The sequence below is a fragment of the Narcine bancroftii genome, chromosome 6 (genome assembly GCF_036971445.1).
Source record: "Narcine bancroftii isolate sNarBan1 chromosome 6, sNarBan1.hap1, whole genome shotgun sequence".
Taxonomy (NCBI): domain Eukaryota; kingdom Metazoa; phylum Chordata; class Chondrichthyes; order Torpediniformes; family Narcinidae; genus Narcine; species Narcine bancroftii.
In genome coordinates, this window is record NC_091474.1 from 140,012,741 (window position 1) to 140,031,795 (window position 19,055).

The 19,055-nt window shown below is 41.5% G+C and overlaps 1 protein-coding gene across 4 annotated transcripts in view; it reads right to left on the reverse strand.

The window, feature by feature from the left end:
• Positions 1 to 233: 233 nt before the first annotated feature.
• Positions 234 to 19,055, reverse strand: part of LOC138736528 (peroxidasin homolog) — a 243,839-nt gene continuing 225,017 nt past the window's right edge. For 3 of the 4 annotated variants that reach the window (XM_069886187.1, XM_069886186.1, XM_069886188.1), the window contains 4 exons: positions 8,173 to 8,293; positions 6,208 to 6,346; positions 3,375 to 3,488; positions 234 to 2,398 (listed from right to left, as the gene is read on the reverse strand). In XM_069886187.1, coding sequence (XP_069742288.1) covers positions 2,273 to 2,398; positions 3,375 to 3,488; positions 6,208 to 6,346; positions 8,173 to 8,293 — 500 coding nt within the window. In that variant the 3' untranslated portion in view covers positions 234 to 2,272. The remainder of the gene's footprint in view (positions 2,399 to 3,374; positions 3,489 to 6,207; positions 6,347 to 8,172; positions 8,294 to 19,055) is intronic. The other variant, XR_011340350.1, reaches the window with a different exon arrangement.

Sequence of the window (19,055 nt, forward strand, 5' to 3'; positions counted from 1 at the left end):
TGAAATTCTTGCAAATCATGTTATTGTCAATGGGGGGGTAGGGGGTGCGGGTGGTGGCGCAGTCTGCCGATTCTATCTTCAAGTTGAGCACTGGATTATTCCCCCAACATCTCGAAATGAACCATTATTTGATCTGAATAACTGAATGGGATTATGAAAGTAACACTGCATATTACAAATATTGTGGTCTGTTTAATTTGGTTTGTACAAAAGTATCACACACAGTGCAAACATCTCTTTGGTAGATTTATTATTGTATGCATTGTAATGAGCATAGGCTGTTCTCTTGTTCTGACTCTTTGAACTAATATGACTATCAAGACATTTAGCATCAGGACAGTGTGAACAAATTCAGCGTGGACAATGTTCAAGAGGGGGAAAAAAACTAATTAGCACTGCTGTGAGGAGAAAGGGGAAATAATAGCAAAGCAGCAGAATTGCCTAACGTTGTACCAACATAACAATTTATGAATCAGTATTATAGCCGACAAAGAGTCTTAGAGCACTGGAGTTACCACTCGGCCTGTGGAGCTCGCACAAGTTCGAAAACAATCTATTTCCAGACAAAAATGAAGCTCAGGTTAATTTTCTTCACAAAGAAGAAACGCCAGCTAATATTTTCCATAAATCAACATTGTTCCTTTATACCTGAGAAGAATTGGAAAAAGGACAAGGTTAATATTTAAAGTCATGAAAATTAATTTTTCCTGTGAACAGAAGGTCTGCTTTTTAAAAAAAAAATCAAAAAATTCTTTTTAAAAAATCATTGCTCTTGTGAAGCGCTGACTCCCCCCCCCACCCCCGCCCCAAATCTTGGCAGCATTAAAATAATCAGAATTTATTGTCATGAACAAATCACGAAATTCGGTAACTCAATGCTCATAAATCGATGGCACAGTTTGGCATGATACAAATACGGTTACTTTTTCTTTTGAAGTAACTTTACAATATTGCTTTCAGATCAATTAGCACCTTAAAAAGGTTGAGGTAATATTACTTTTCTTCTTTAACAAAACAATTACATATCCTTCATTGATGAATAAAAATGACCAATTCACATCGACTGAGTAAATAAATAAACTTTCTTCCCAACAATAAAGAAACAATGATTAAAAATGCTCAATGGTAGTTAATACTGTTTCATTGGTTAGCAGAGCTTTTCAGTGAAATCAGGGAGTAAAAAAAAACACCTTTTATGCCCTGCCCTTCCCCATTTCTTATGCCTGTATACAGTAACAGATTCCAACAATGTAAAAAAAAAACTACCAGTACATCAAAAGTTATCCAAAAAAAAACCAGGAAGTGCAAAAATGCCATAGATCCAATAAGATGTAATGGTTAGAGCTGAAAATTCAGTAGCCAGGCCACAAAATCTTTAAAAAAACCTCTTTAAATGTATTAATCTAGTTTGAAAAAAATCTTTCCCATTGTGTGAGAATGCTGGCATACAGTGACAATTATCGAAACACCACAAGCACATTTTCTATGTAGTATGTACACCAACCTGCAAATTAGTAGGCATTTATGTACCAAATGTCTGGCAAGTACAAATAACATCTTCACATTATTTCCAAGTAGAGCCACAATAACTAAAAGAACAGCCTACAAGTCTCAACATCTTGGAAGGGCAAAAGACATCAGGATTTCTAGCACACAAAACATCTGGGACTCTATAACAGAGTAAAAAATATTTATATATATATATAAAAAAAACACTGTTTTAGTGTTTTTATTCTTCCTCAAACTATTTTTGACACTCATTCAAAATGCAAAGACATATGAATATATAGACACTGAACCAGAGGAGTTCTTGAGATAGGTTTTGCCTTTAAGCAAATAAAGGAGTCTGGAAATGTTATGGTATGTTAGCTCCTGCTCTTCACTATAATATCATATGCAAGATGATACATGTAGCACCACTTTCATTTTGGCATTTCGAACCTGAGAAGATTGTTACTAAGAAAACATGGCAGACAAACTGAAATCACCCTGTCATAGATAACATATTACTTCCCTTTCAATACTTCTGCATTGTGGTTCTCTCTGACAGTACAAACACGGTACATGCACATAAAATGTTTAATTACGTTACTGATTTATAATCAGTTAACATGAAGCATGCATTCGGCACTTTTGTTTAATATTTCTTGGGATTTCTTCAAATTGATGTTTTCTTTCCAATTTGATGTTTTGAAAGCACACAGTATTCACACTGACATCCAGACATCACAACTCATTGGTGGATATCCTTCTCAGTTTCTGCAAATCGGGTTTAGGACATCTCTTCTTGTCTTGAGACTTGTTTTACACACACTGGACAGCAAACTCCCTCCATCTTTACAGGATTAACACAACTGGCTGGCGGACAAGTTTCAACGAAGCAGGCAAGCTGTCCTTCCTGTAAAATGCAAGTTAATTCATATGTAACACAGACCAATTAAGCATTGCACTCTGGCCCGGACTTGGATTAGTCTTTCCGTGCTTTCAATTATCTTATTCCTCTCCAGTATTCATTATCAAGTCGAACATAATCTCTTGCTGATGACAAGCACATGTTTTCGAACAACTGTACACTTCATCATTTTAACGTTTGAGAGCAGTGAAGTCGTTATGAAGACTGAAATGTGGTTGGTCATATTGGAAGCTAAGCAGGGTATTACATTTAAAAGAAACATTTGAGGTGGAAAAAGATAGTGGTTGGCCCAAAGACTGGGGGACATTTAGAATCTGTGATCCTGCTTATCCCCCTGCAGCAGCTGTCTGCACCTTCATCCTCCCCAGCTCCATCTGCCATTCCCCCCCCCCCCCACCCTTGGTTGGCTTTCAATTATTGGCGCAGTCACTTACCCCTCATCCTTCACCTACCCTCAGTCCATTAATCATCCAGCCCCATCTCTACCATCACCCACTACCCCTCCCTCTCTCTATGCTGCTGGATTTTCTTTCACATTTCAGTGCCAATAAGGCAACATGAACCAAAGTGTCAACCATCCCTCCCTTGCCAACCTCTCTCAAGGATCACTGAGTCCCCGAAGCAGTTTGTCCTTTTGCTGCCGATTCTAGCATCTAAGGCGCTGAGAGGAGTAGAACACAAAAGTCTGCAGACGCCGCAACTGAAGTAAAAACAATGTTGGAGAAACTCAGCAGGTCGAACAGCTTACTTTATATAGCACAGAAAAAGATGCACAACCAACATTTTGGGCAAGAGCCCTTCATCTAAAATGACGTGCATCTTAATTTTACGGCAAGCCCAAATGCAATTCCTGCACCACTCCCCAAGCGCAATTAAAATGCTTGGAGCTCGTGGATGGTGCTGTCAGCCAGCCACACCAATTAAAAGGTACTGCTGCTGCCACAAGCCTCTGCCATCTTACCGTGCACTTGCAAGTGGTGCAGGAGTCCTCTTTCCACTTCTCGTTGTTAGCTCGTACTTTTGCTTTTCCGTCAGTGCAACCAGATTTACTGAGACGCGCTTCAAGCTTTTTAATCTACACAAAAACACAAAACAAGCCATTGAGTAGCACAATTGAAATCTCATCGGGCAGTGTTCAGCTAGAACCTGCTCCCTCCACCAATCAGCTAGCACCTACACAGCCAATAAGGACAGGAAGATGGAAACAACAGCATCTTGCTGGTGGGCAAAGGAATGAGAGTGCACAGAACTGCAGAACTTTATCAGGCACACACAAAAAATGACTTGGCCTCTTTGCATTTATCCATTTTGGGTGAATAGCATTCCCCAGCATACCAGACCAGGTTTGCTGAAAGATATTTCCCAGTACCTGGTCAATTCTGGTAGCTAAGCTTTTACCTTCATATATAATACATATAAAAATCTAAAGGGTTGACAGATACAACTTTACTGTTGGTCACCTTTGCCCTTTAGTGCATACTGTGAAATGGATTAATTATCTCTTATGGCTAGCGACAACATCCAGTCCTACGTATCAGTACATCCTGTTGGCTTCAGATATGTTATTATTGTACTTACCTACAAAAACTAGAATGGGTCTGGATTGAGAAAATACATTTTTCTTAGCATAAAGGGTCACAGAAAGGGCATCACAGTTAGCACAACACCGTTACAGCGAGTGGGATCGATTCCCGTGTCGTCTGTAAGGAGTTTGCACATTCTCCGTGTCTGCGTGGGTTTAACCTGGGGGCTCCGGTTTCCTCCCACCAATCGAAACATTCTGGGGGGGTGGAATGCTGTAGGTTAATTGGGTATATTTGGACAGCACGGGCTCATGGGCCTAAATGGCGTGTTAACATGCTATATGGCTAAATTTTGATTTGAAAAAAAATGGAGACATATAGTGCGGTAACAGGCTAATTCGATCCTACGAGTCTCTGCTGCCCAATTTACATCCTATTAACCTACACCCTGGTACGCTTTTGAAGACTGGGAGGAAACTGGAGAAAACCCATGTAGACACGGGGAGAATGTACAAACTCCTTACAGACAGCGCAGGATTCTAACCCGGGCCCGGTCCCAATCGCTGTAAAGGTGTTGCCTAACCGTTATGCCAATCATGCCACCTTTAAAAAAGATGGATGAATTAGAAGTGGTAGGTAGAATAGGAAACATATTTTCACCCACAAAATTCACCCAAGGCTTGAAAGGTTTGCAAAAGCAAAAATCTATTCCACACTTAAGCATATACTTGAAGAGCTGGGCCTGCAGGCTACAGTCTTGGTGCTAGAGGTGCTGTTTTTGACCAGATTTGACATCGCTGGACAAAATAGCCTCACCTGTTCGAGAAATGTCCAATAATCTTCAACTTTAGCCAGTGAGGCACTTCAGACAGGTTTGTGAGATATCCACCAACCCCAACTTTTAGATGATGAGAATTGGTAAAGGAAGCACATTTCGGACTTTCCTTTACCTTGGATTTCTTTCAATTGATATCACTGGGCTTCTTGAATCAGCTTGGGTCAAATTAGCCTACACAAGGAGCCCAATGCTTCCCTAAAGAAAGTAACTGGAGCTTTGAAAGTCGCTGCTTACCATTTTGGCAACTGGCCCTCTGAGCCAAGCCAAACATCATATATGTGAACAGAGATCTGAAATCTTAGACTGCACTATTCCTTCCATCTCCAAGTCTTTCCATTTTATTTTATTATCTATTTATTCATTCTATATTCCTCAATGGGTAGTTACACTTTAAACCACCTCCACCATCAGCCCACTCCACTCACCGATCTACAGTCCCCTCCATTCCTTCTTACTTTTTATTTGGACGGCTGATTTTGGAACCCTTCAGCTGTTTTCTCTTGTAACTACCTCCACATTAGTTCTGTAATTAAATCTCAAGAAATCCTAAAATAGGACTGATGAGTGCTAAATTTCCATGGACTGGTCTCAATTTCGATGGGAAGTTACAATTAATGGCCTGAATGTGGACGGTCCATGGCTTTCTGTCTCTGTTGTCCACACAAATAACCCAATGGTGCAGGGAAGATCCTGGATTTGAGCAGCACCTGAGACCAACATTAGCCAGACTTAAATTGCTTGCCTAATGCCGACCTCTTAACACTGTACTTTAACATCTTTGCCTCAGGCACCCAGCAGTCACTCCGATCTCAATAACTCATCTACTTACAACTTCACCAGAGACCCTCACCCAACTATCCAGAACATTTTCCCAAGTATTGGTTGGCCAACTCTATCAGTGCCTTCCTCCCTACCCCGAATTTCATTCTTCCTCTCTGCTCGTTCTCCTTCCCAACATGCCCCCATACATACAAATCTCTCCACCCCACCCCCCCACCCCCTGTCCTGATCTGTAGGACACAGAATCCTAGGGCTTTAGAGTTTCTCTGTACAAAAGCCATAAATATATTGGAGCACAAGTAGGCTATTCAGCTGTCAAGTCTGTTGCACCAATCCATCATAAGTGATCCAGGCTCTCTCCCCTGCCTTCTCCCCATAACCACTGATACCTTGACTATTCAGATAGCTGTCAATCTCCGCCTTAAAAAGACCCAATGACCTGGCCACCACAGCTACCTGTGGCAGCAAAATCCAGAGGTTCACCTCCTCTCTGGCTGAAGAAATTCTTCTGCATCTCTGTTTTAAATGGGGACCCTTCAATCCTGAATTATGCTCTCAGCAATGGACCCGTGACCAAACCACTCGTCAGCCCCTCGCAACTCATCAACCCACAGGCCCCAACCAATTTCTTTCATCCATAAACATCTTCCCACCTGATTTTGAAGACCAGTGATGGTCTTCTGTATGTCAGTCAAAAAATCCTGGAAATTAGTTACGGTGTCGTCAGCTTTTGCAGAAGTGGCTTTCAATGGCAGAGTTCGATTGTCGGCAGGATGTGCATTCATTGGAGAACTGCAATGATAATTTTAAAAGTAAGATCACATTCAAAAGTAAACAGATGCTTACTGTACCAGTTTTAAAATACTTAAATCATTGTTTTTCAACTTTATTTCAACATTTGAGAGACGATAATCAGGGATGAAGAAAGCCATTTTGGCAATTTTAGTTCATCTTTGCAGAAAGTTCCCAAGCTCTCCATTGGTGTACCTAATTTCTGGGTGGCAGTGACGCAGCTGGGAAAGTTGTACTGCCTCAGATTTCCAGTGAGCCAGGTTCAATTGCAACCTCTGTCTCTTCAGTGTGGAGTTTTCATGCTCTTCCTGGGTCCATGTGAGTTTCCCCAGATGCTCTCACTTCCTCTTACATCCTGAAGATGGTGGGTAGGTACGTTAATTGGACACTGTAAACTGCCACATTGTGTAAATGGGTGCAGCATTGGAATGGAGTTGAGTGGAGCATGATGAGTGCTAACTGGGATCAGTGTAAACAAGTGATCGGTACAGACTTGGGGGCCAGAAGATTCCTTTAGGTGTTGTACAATTCTATGATTGATTAATGGTGGGGGCACAGTTGGTGTAGCCAACTGTAAAATGCTTTTACAGCACCAACGAACGGGACTGAACCGGAATTTGAATCCCATGCTGTCCATCGGGAGTTTTTAAATGTTCTCCCCATGACTGCGTGGGTTTTTTTTTCCCAGGGACTCCGGTTTTCTCCTACCGTTCAAAATGTACTGGGGTTGTAAATTGGGTGGCATGGACTCGTGGGCCAAAATTTAAAATAAAAATGATCAAACATTTTAAAAATTACACAAGGGAAAATATACAAGAGAATAATCTGCTCCGTGTACCAATGAATTAGTCAGGTGCCAACTAGATAGGTTCAAAGCACAGAGTGGAAAGGGAAGGGGAAGTGTCTGCAAACTTTCATGTTTCACTCCAAAGGGTTATTGCTGCTGGGTTCATAAGGACGAGAGACTACAGATTCACAAATCAGGATTATTTGCTGACCATGCCACAGTGTTTCTATTACTGATTGGGGATTCTGATGGGAAGGATTCCCTGAAAAGGAACAGGGGTTAGAGGACAGAAGGAGGCTATTCAATCATCATGTTGTGCCAGTTCTTTAAAATAACACCTTGCTCTGATCCTTTCTCAACGCCCCGCAGCATTTTTCCTTTCTATATGTGTGGCCACAATGAAGCTTCCTGCTGATTACCACCAACCAACTCCCTCGACGATGAACCTGTACTTCTCCTTGTCGATCATTGAAGTGGGTGGGAGTCTTTGTGTGGGAGGCTGTAAAGATTGTTCTCAACTACCACTCGTACGTAAACCCTGAGGAACAAAATGCCCACACCAAATTTCTTGCAGGTGATACATCAGGAAATAAACCCACGTGGCATCATGACCAAAAGATGGATCAGTGCAGGATGAGTGTAAATGGGTGCTTGATGGCTGGGGTGGATTTGGTGGGCCGAAGGGGCTTGTTTTTGTATTCATCTCTACACTTCATAACACAAAGCATCAGCTCACGAGACAATTATGCCATCATGTTTCTAAGGAAAGTGAATTGATGGGCTGACATAACAATTATCTGCTCATAAAAATCTATTTCGAAAATTCACCACTAGAAACCACAAAATATTAGCATACTGGCAGTTTTAAATTTTGGTTCTCTAGGTACTCTGAGGAAATTATTTTTAATTCAAAGTTCTCAAATCTTCATTTAATTTATTCATAGTTACATTGTGATGAGACTGTTGGAATGCCTTCCAACAATATACACAGGTAAACTATTGGATTATGCATCACAACATTGTTTTGAGTGAAATGAACCTGGAACGTGATGAGCTTCTCATTTTCCTCGATGGTGATTGATCGTGGAAGCTGTATTTGGGTGAGCGCTTGCCCCGGAAATGGTGTGACAGTGCATTGAACTGCCCTCTGGTTCTGCAATCTGGAGAGGAACAGACGATATTCTGGGTAAATAAACTACGAAGAGTGAAAAAGATACACTTTGAATACTATGTCTCAGCACTGCGTCAGATTCATGTTATAATCTTTTAACAATTTTATATCCAACTTGCATCTCACCATGGATCCCATGCAACTTAATCTCTGGAGCAGCCGATCATGAAGGCCTTGTCAAATGCTGTACTAAATTCAATGATGTCAAGACCCATTGCCCTACCCTCATAAATCATCTTCGTCACTTTGTCAAACACATCAATTGTGAGATAGAACCTCCTTTGTACCAATTCATGCCAACTTTCCCAAACAAATCCACACTTTTTAACACAAGGGTAAATCCCTATCCCAAAAGAATCTTCTCAAATAGTTCCTCTAGCACTGATGTAAAGGTTGTTGGCCTATAATTTCCAGATTCATCCCTACTGCCCTTCCTAAACAAAGGAACAACAATGGCTATCTCCAATCTTCTGGAAGCTAAAGAGGACATAAAGATCTCGAGCAAGGCCCCTGCAATCTATACCCTTGCTGCCCTCTGTATCCTCAGATAGATTCCATCAGGTCATGAGGAATCATCCAGCTTTACTTTTCTTAAATTAATACAATATCTCATTATTTTTGATATGCCCAGCAACATCAACGTACCCTTGTGTAATCTCACCATTATCTACATCTTTCTTCTTAGTGAACACTGATGCAAAGTGCTCATTCAGGACCTCACCCTTTGGCTCCAAGTGCAAATTCACTCCTTTGACCTTGAGTGGATCTACTTTTTCTCCCACGACCTTTTGGTGCCAAACTAAAAATAAAACACCTTGGGGCTTGTCCTTAACCTTACTTGCCATGTGCGATGTCTTTCATGGCCTTTTTAGCCCTCCCTAATTTCTTGTTTAAGGTCTTTCTTGATTCCTTTATAGTCCTCAAGGGCTTGTCTGATTTCAGCTTCCGAAATCTAAGAAATGTTTCCATTTACTTTTGGGTCTTAAGTCTCCCTTAACTGCATAATACCTGGACATGCAACTGATTCACCCTAAACAAACTGCCAAACACCACACCAAAAAAAAACATTCACTGGTAAATCATGCTGGTAAAGTCAGTCCAAATGTTCACCTGCATCAAAAAATCAATGGGAGGCACAGAGTCAACTTCTGGAATAACGACACTCCAAGAAAACAATCAAATTCGAATATCGGGAATTAGGGAACCTTGAATATTGTGTTTAATAAAGAGAAAACATTGACAAGCACAGAGAATGTAGAAAGGTATTAAAAAATATATAATGAGTGCAAAGCAGAGCCAAGTTTGCAGATGACACCAAATTGAGTGGAAGAGCAAATTGTAATGAGGATGTGGAGAGTCTGCAGAGGGATACAGTTAAGCTGGATGAGTGGGCAAAGGTCTGGCAGATGGAGTACAATGTTAGTAAGTGTGAGGTTCTTTGGCAAGAAAAATAAGAGTTGAATATTATTTAAATGGTGAAAAACTACAGCATGCTGTTGTGCAGAGGGACTTGGGAGTGCTTGTGCATGAATCGCAAAAAGTTAGGTTGCAGGTGCAGCAGGTTATTAAGAAGGCAAATGGAATGTTGGCCTTCATCGCAAGAGGAATTGAATTCAGGACTAGGGAGGTAATTTTGCAACTGTGTAAGGTACTGGTGAGACCGCACCTGGAGTACTGTGTCCAGTTCTGGTCTCCATATTTGAGGAAGGATATACTGGCTTTGGAGACGGTCCAGAGGAGGTTTACCAGGTCGATCCCTGGGATGAAGGGGTTGACTTATGATGAAAGGTTAAATCGTCTAGGATTGTATTCGCTCGAGTTCAGAAGAATGAGAGGAGATCTTACAGAAACATAGAGGATTATGAAGGGTATGGATAGGATAGATGAGCTGGCCGGGGAAACTAAAACGAGAGGACACAGCCTCAAGATTCGGGGGAGTAGATTTAGGACAGAGATGAGGAAACCAGAGAGTAGTGAATGTTTGGAATTCTCTAACCAGGGAAGTGGTTGAGGCTGCCTCATTAAACATATTTAAAATTCAGATAGATACATTTTTACATGATAGAGGAATTAGGGGATATGGGGAGAAGGCAGGTAGGTCATCAATTAGATCAGCCATGATGGTATTGAATGGCGGAGCAGGCTCGATGGGCCATTTTTGGCCTACTTCTACTCCTACTCCTACTTCCTATGTTCCCATCACTGGCAGACATGATTCTGGAGAATCCCAAGGTATTTTGTCTGCACATTAGGAGCAACCAGGGAAATAATGAGTCCACTCAGGAATCAATGGGGTGAGAGAGTTGGGTGTGATCTGAAACAAATACCTTCTTGTCATTGTGGATGAAGGGCTCAGAGAGAGGGAAGAGATACTCTGGAACAGGTTAGTATTTTCTGGAATGAAGGACACTGAGGGGAGGTCAATAGAAGTTCACAAAATCACAAGAGGCATGGATAGAGTGGACAATCAGAATCTTTTCCTCAGGGAAGAAATGCCACACATTAAAGGACAGATGTCTAAGGTGAGGGGGGAGGAAGTTTAAAGGAGCTATGTGGAGCAAACATTTTTGCAGAGTGGTGTGTGCCTGGAGCAGGCTCCAGGGGCAGTGGTGGAAACGAGTACAATCGCAGTCATTGAGGGGTTTCCGAGGGATATCTTTCAAGTGGAAGCAGCAATTTTATAGTTTGATTTGGATACCATTTTCAATACAGACAAGCATCAAAAGGCCTGTTCCTTTGCTGCACTGTTCTATGCTCAAAACTCTTCGCATTTCTACTGTCGGGAAGAAGATTCAGAAGAGTGAGATCTTGTACCAGATTCAAGGAAAATTTCCTTCCTGCTGATATGAGACTCCTGCAAAACCTCACAATGGATTACCCTAGTATGATTGTGGTACACAAAATTATGTAGATTTATACGGTAGATAAAGAGAATCTTTTTTCCCTTGGTGAGATGCAGGAGATTTGGAGAGGATAGGAGGAGGAGTTTTCCCCATGGAAGTTATGTTCTGGAAAGCTGCCTGAGTTGGTGGCGGAGTCAAATACTTTCACAACATTGAAAAAGCATCAAGACAAGCACTTCAATTGCCAGGATATAGAGGCTACAAATAAATAGGGGTAGTACAGATGAGTACAATGATTGTCACGTACAAAGTCGGCTTGAGGGCCAATTACTGTGCTATATTAATCCCAATTAAAATGGTTTATCCTTTCATGGTTGGAACATATCAGCATGTATATAATTGAAACACCGCTTGCTTCACCATTTCCCCTCTTGAAGTGCCAACTTGTCTCATTTACCACTCCTTTTCACACATACAAGAGCTTCACTTGAATTTCGTTCTTTCAAAAAGCAGAACATCTTCCAAATTTCATCTTGCTAACAAATTCCTTTTTTAATCCGAGTTAAACTTGATTCAGCCTTCAAAAGCAACTGATGATTACAGGTGTAACAGAATCAAATGGGGCACTTGTGCAGTCACCAAACTGGACTCAGCTGCAACCGGGAGCTGGCCTGGTTTTCACACGACTTTGTAAATTGAGCACCAGGGAATTCACAAGACTGAACATGTAGGTGTGGTAAAATGCTTTTGGCAATGTGCAACTTCCATGCAATGGGGACAGCTTCATAATGCTGGCCAAAATTTACTGGCACGTGCAACTTCTTGGGTTCCAACAGAAGCAGCTTTCTGATACATTTCAAAATGATCAACTGAATGGAAACTATGTCAATGTTTGAGGTAAATCAGTGGCACTCCAGGGAACCCTAACTGAATATGCTGATGTTTGTCTCTGTCTAGCTCTCCTTTTTTATAGGCATAGAAGTTAAAAAGACAGGGTGAGAAAGAGCAGAGCGAGAGAGGTAGCAAGAGAGATAAAGACACATCATGCTCGGAAAAAAAGCACGTTGAAATGTTGTTTACAGATGATGCATTTTTAAAGTTACAGATACATTCAAATTTGACTTAAATTATACCCTATACTTACAAGATTCTTCTTATTGATCAGCCTCAGTTAATTTATGACTTAAAATGGCAATTATTGGGAGAGGGGAGTGCAACCAACGACTAATATTCTCTCGTCCTTACGGTTCAATGGCAGATACTCCATTTCCCCATTGTTCCTTGGCCTACAAAGTTCCCACCAAAGGATCAAGATTTATGAAGAAATAGAGAGACCATCCACTCCTGTGGGAAGGGATGAAATTGCAGGACCACATATTAATAAACAATATTTTCAGTGTTTGTGATTCCACTGGGTCTTACTTGGGAAGTGCTGCTCACAATAAAGAGATTGTAATTCCCTGGCTTTACCTTGATTTATGCGATTGAAATGGTTGCAGCTGTTACTGGAAAGCTCTGGCGCCAACCAAATACAAACGCTCCCACAAAGTTCTGAGAAGATTGAACGACTTCTCTGAATCTTTCAGAGTAGGTATTTTTGCTGAGTTCAACTTGTCATTTACATTTTCATGTGTACAACAAATTCAAGAATCAGAAAATACTGCAGCGTAGCAGGTAAATGGTAAGGAAGATGTGCTCCACAAAATTGCCAAGCAATAGCCAATCTATGGAATTCGTTGCCACAGCCGACATGGAGGCCAAGTCATTGGGGGTATTTAAGTCAGAGATTGATTGGTTTTTGATTTAGCCAAGGCATCAAAGGTTATGGGGATAAGGCTGGGGAGTGGGGCTGAGTTAGGAAATGAATCAGCTCTTAATTAAATGATGGGGTAGACTTAATGGGCTGTACAGTCGATTTCTGCTCCCAGAAATAACCACCTTTCACCTCTTCTCTCCCTATCACCCAGGGACCAAAGCAACACAGTGATTCATTTGCACTTCTTCCACATGAGTGAGCTGGACACAATGTGGCCTCCTCTACAATGGAGAGACTAAATACAGATTGGGTCACTATATCAAACATTGTCTTTATATAGCAAAGATAAAAATACATAACTGATGTTTCGGGCTTAAGCCATTCATCAAGGTATGGACAAATGAAAGACTCAAGCCCAAAATATTGGTTATGTATTTTTATCTTTGTTATTAAAAAGGACACTGTTTGACACGTGGAGTTTCTCCAGCATTGTTTTTACTTCAACCATGGTGTCTAAAGACGTTTGGGTTTTACTTCTTGGGTCACTATATTGCGGAGCTTCTGCGTTCAGTTTACAGAGGTGACTGTAAGCCTCCTTCGCTTGCCATACTAAGTCACCATCTCACTCCCTCCCCAGTCATGGCTTCCAGCATTGTTACTGAATACCTTATCTTCCACTTGGGCATAGATTGGAATTGAGGAATTCTCTGCCTTTAGATAGCTCACTCTTTCTTTTTGTTTGTATTGGAGCTTGCAAATTGAGCTTGCCATTCTTATTTTTTTGCACATAGTCAAATTATACAAGATTGCACAGACCACATAATTTTAGTTACACATGACAGACACCAAGAAACTTCATCTCAATTTAACTGCACCATTATTTCCCCTATTAAGGAAAATCCCTTTGTTTCACCCATCACTCTTCTCGACTCAGACTAACTCAATCCTCTCATTTTCTGTTGAAGAGTCCCAGATCTAAAACATTAACTGTCTCTTTCCACAGATGCTTTCTGAACTTTGAACTTTACAGCGCAATACAGGCCCTTTGGCCCACAATGTTATGCCAACCCATATATACCAACCAAAAAAAAACCACCAAGTCCTCCCTACCTCATAACCCTCTATTTTTCTGTCATCCATGTGCCTATTGTTCCAGCTTCCACCACCACCCCTGGCAAGACATTCTGGGCATCCACAACTCTCTGTGCAAAAAAAGCTTCCCATCCCTTCACTTTGTACAGATGTCCTCGGGTGTTTGCTACCTGCGCCCTGGGAAAAAGGGGATGACTGTCTACCTTATCTATTCCTTTCATAATCTAGTAGACCTCTATTAAGTCACCTCTCATCCTTCTTCACTCCAAAGACAAAAGTCCCAGCTCTGCTAACCTTGCCTCAGAGACATATTTTCCAATCCAGGTAACATCCTGACAAATAGCTTTTGCATCCTCTCTACAGCTTCCACATCTTTCCTGTAGTGAGGAGACCAGAACTGAACACAATATTCTAAGTTTGGTTCCACCAGAGATTTATAAAGATGCCAACATTACCTTATGACTCCTGAACTCAATTCCCCAATTAATGGATCCAGCATACCATTGGCCTTCTTAACTGTCCTATCAACCTGCACAGTGACATTGAGAGATTTATGGATATGGACCCCAAGGTCCTTCTGTTAATCCACACCATTAAGTATCCTACTGTTAACCATGTTGACCTACCAAAATGCCTCAACTCTTTCATCCAGGACAATTATAAAAATCACGAAGAGCAGGGTCCCAGAACAGTTCCCTGCAGGCTCCACTAGTCACTAACCTCCAGGCAGATGCTTTATGTTCATGACTATTCTCTATTTTTCAGGCAAGCCATTTCTGTATCCACACGGCCAAAGTTCCATGCCTCATGGCTTTCTGAACGAATCTCCTATGGGGCACCTTGTCAAATCCATACACACCATATCTACTAGCCAAGCCAAAGAAAGATATCTACCATCCTATCAATCTTACTTCCTCAAAAAACTCAATTAGGCTCATAAAGCATGCCATTCCCCTCACAAAACCATGCTTGTAAATCATGTCCTTAAGAATCCTCTCTAAGTTTGCCCAGCACTGATGTTGGACTCATTGGTCTATAATTCCCCAGATTCCCCCATTAAGTTTTTTTTAAATCAAGGGGATCACATTTGCCATTCTCCAATCCTCCAGCAGATCCCCTGTGGCCAATGAGGATGCAAAGATTTTTGCCAATGCCCCAGCAATCTCTTTCCATCTCAACCTGGGGTATATCTTGTTTGTTCCTGGAGGTTTTTTAAAAAAAAAAATCCAATGCTCCCTCTTTCTTAAACTGAACATGCTTCAGCACACAAGCTTGCTCTACTCGGACCTCACCTTGACCAAAGTCCTTAACTCTGCTAAAAACTGAAGCAAAGTATTCATTTAGGACCTCCCAAACTCCTCCTCAAGGCACATATTGCCTCCTTTCTTCTTAAGCGCCCCTACCTTCACTCTCATCATCCTTCTGTTCTCATGCAACCATAGAATGACTTAAGGATTTCCTTAATTTGACTTGCTAAGGGCTTTCTATGTCCCTTTCTAGCTCTCCCAAGTCCTTCTTGTTCTTTCTTGGCTACCATACTCATGAGCCGACCCTTGAATCAATTTCTCCCGTCACCCAAAACTCCCACCAAGATTCAATAAAACAGAAAATGTGATATTACACAAAATTTCCTTCCACAAGGCAGACAAAGATTCACTATCAGCAAATATTGCCCAGTGCCCCTTACAGCCAGAGAAAGGGAAGCAAAAGACAATACCCCCAGGGTAATTGAATGTCCATGGCTTTGGCTCTTGTGCTCCTGCAGCCATTCTGCCTTCAGTTTGAAACATAAGCTACCAGAGCTCTAGATGCACACTTCTGACACGATCAGCAAGCCTCCAGCATCCTTTTGCATCCCAGTTCTGAACCTGGTAGCTCTTCAACCAGAGTCAAGCCAGTCTCTAGCAGTCTGCAGTCTGGTGTGAATCCTTTGACTGCTGTTGACAGCAATCTGCAGACTACATGGGTAGCTCGCCTCGAGTCATCAGCCGGCCTCCTGTCTGTTCTTCAGCCTCAGAGACCCTCACCAAGGTTACCATCCTATGAGTCATGTACTCTGCTTCCTCCTCAAATGGGGGGTGTGGTCTTCCTACTTTTTGGTGCTCTGTGCCAGTCCTCCACTTCCTGAGCCTGCAACCCCCTTGTGGCTGCTGCCGATCATCGGCGCCATCATCTTGAGTCAGACCCTGCAATTTGATTGCCACGGCCAAGTTGCTCTGCAATCATTTCACCCACCACCCTCCTCTGCCCAGTCTTTCACTGGCTAGCCCAAATATCAGTAACCCCTCCCTATTCCGACCATCAGCATGCACATTGCTTCATCTCAGTCACCAGTGATAGCCCCTCAAATCAGCAACAATGAACCACCAGACCGCCTTGGAAGAAAGGACAGAAAAATCATGACAAGCTTCTAATTTCAAATTTGTCGAAATCTAGAAACTGGACCTGCAGTTTCCTCAGCACTCCTTGACTTCATCCCCCAAACCCCTGAACATGTTTTCTGCTCCCTGCAAACATTCAAGCCCAGTACAAACAGCTACTGCTTGCATTGTTCTGAAACTTTCATTTCAAGCAAGGAAAATGAACACTGAAGATCCATATGAAGTTTTAATTCACACAGAATACTGCAAAGTCTATAAAACTCTCGATATCAGACAGTGCAATGAATGTACTGAAGGAGGTTGGACTTGCTTCCCTCTCAATCCTCACACAGATGTACTCCGTATTGCTGCTTTCGGCAACCAGAAGAACGATGACAAATCTGAAAACCCAGTCTCAATAAACAACCCCATTCCAAAGAACCATTTTGAGAAACAGAATTAAGTTTCCGCAGCAACCATGGGAAACTCAGACAAATTTATTTTTAATCTTTTGTCAGCTTTACTCCAGAAGTGCCAGATCATGACCAGACAACAGAATGAACAAACTTCAAGTATTGGTCACAGAATAAGTGAAGCACAAAATAATCAAAGCTTTGTGTAACAACCACACACCACTTTTGTAAAGTAACACAAAAAAGTTGTCTTTGTAAGTGAAAAGAGAACATTGGCTTGAGATTCCTCCAATCAGAAAGGAAGTCCACTTTCTGAACAAGGCCATTTTGGAAAGGAACAATTATACCTTTTAGCTTTTAACCCATTGCACAGCCATGCATTACAGACCTTTGTTTCGATCATAACATGATAGTTGAACTTTATAGTTGCAAATATTTTCTCAAGTATGAAGTCTCCAGGGTTACTGTTCATGTACAATATATTCTACACTAATAGGTCTCATCAGTCAATGAACAACCCCTTCCTCCAATACTGACAAGATGTTTGACTTCCAGGGATTTGCGCAAGGGCATCCTAGATACCTGCAGTTATCTAGTAACAACTGCTTCACAACAACAGCTGATCTTTTGGTGGGGCTAGGGGTTGGTGAAGGGAGAGACACTGAGAAATAAACAAGTGCCTCTGAGTAAGAGGGAGCATTAGAATGCCTCAAGTCTCTGGGTCGCCAGTGAGCTTGGGACCCAGAATTTGGCATAGAGTTTCAATGTCCAGACCTCATCCTGAGTTGGACATTTGCCTTGTAAGGAAGAATGGTTCCAACTCTATCCAGCCAGCAAACTTCCAGTAACAGCATAGTTTGTGTGTGATTAGACACATTTCTTGGGGATCCCACACTTTTTTGTTGGACTTAAGAGAGCGTTAGAATTCTAATACTGTACTTTTTTCCTTTAATCTTCATTGAAGAACTAGACAGTCAGGTTGCCAATTTATTGCCAACCACTTCCCTGGGTGGCAGGGCTTTTGGAACTCAAGAATGGAACAAAAAAATAATAAAAACTAATGGGCAAGGTTCTTCACTGCAATGATAAACAAATACCTGTCTGATGTCTCAAACGAGGATAAATTAATTCTATTTTATATGGAATTCAAATTTAAATATTTATGTATTAGTAACACTCTGAAACTCAATGGAAGCATTTCCACAGATCTGCAACAACTCTCGGCCGATCTGTTGCTGGCCCCAGTGAGCAGGAGAAATCACTGGCATTTCTCCCACCACAATTGAGCGGCGGAACAAGCAGAGTGAAGTATAAACATTCTGAAAAACGTGCATTTCAGTTTTACAGGCTTCTGAGTAGGAAGGTCATGAGTTCAAATCCCTATTACACAGAGGTGTTCACATCACTTCAGCTAACACTTGATCACAATGAATACTACTTTGTTCGAGGCAAGGAGTCAAACCATTTCAGTAAAGGCCTTTTCTATGTTTATGTGGCTGGAAACGAGCTTAAATGGTGTTTACAGAGCAGGGGAGATCTGGCTTGTGGACCAAAACTTTCCTCCTCACTGGCACAACTTTACTGCACCAGTATTTCTTAACAATCAAAAAGCCATTGCACTTCCAAAAGGTATTTTTGGCTGGATTTTAGAATATTAGAATGAAAAGCAGGAAATGGATATTTTAGTCAATAAGATCAGTGCCTTGATGCCTCTCCCGCCCCCCCCCCCCCACCGATTTCAAGTTTATCCGTTCTTTTTAAAGGACAAGCATAATTCTTTTTGATTTAAAATATAACAATTTTACTTGATGGTGAAAGCAGAAATGCAACACTCCATGGTTGATACACTGCAACTTGAGCAGCTGAAGGAATTTTAGCCACCACTAAAAAATTTTGTATCGTTTTTTGATGATGACACTGAAGTTTTGTCTTTTGCTAATTCTTTGCCAAATAATGCTCATAGTTTTGAGTTACAGAAACAATCAAAAGCAAATGGTTCTCCGAAGCATAATGGCAACGGGAATGGGAATAGTAGGAGGAATGGTCAAGATTAACATTCGACCTGGAAGGGAGAAGAGGATTTATCTACTGTTGCAACTGATGTTCAGGATCAATCTGGTGGAATTGTGGGGGGAGTGGATTGAATTAATATTGTTATTTAGGTGATGTATTGAAATATATGAATATCAGCTGGGGGCGGGGCGGGTGGATGTCACTACAACTTCTGTAGTCATCTGCCACTAGTGGTTTAGACCACACCCTGTCAGTAGAGGGGGGTACTACTTTT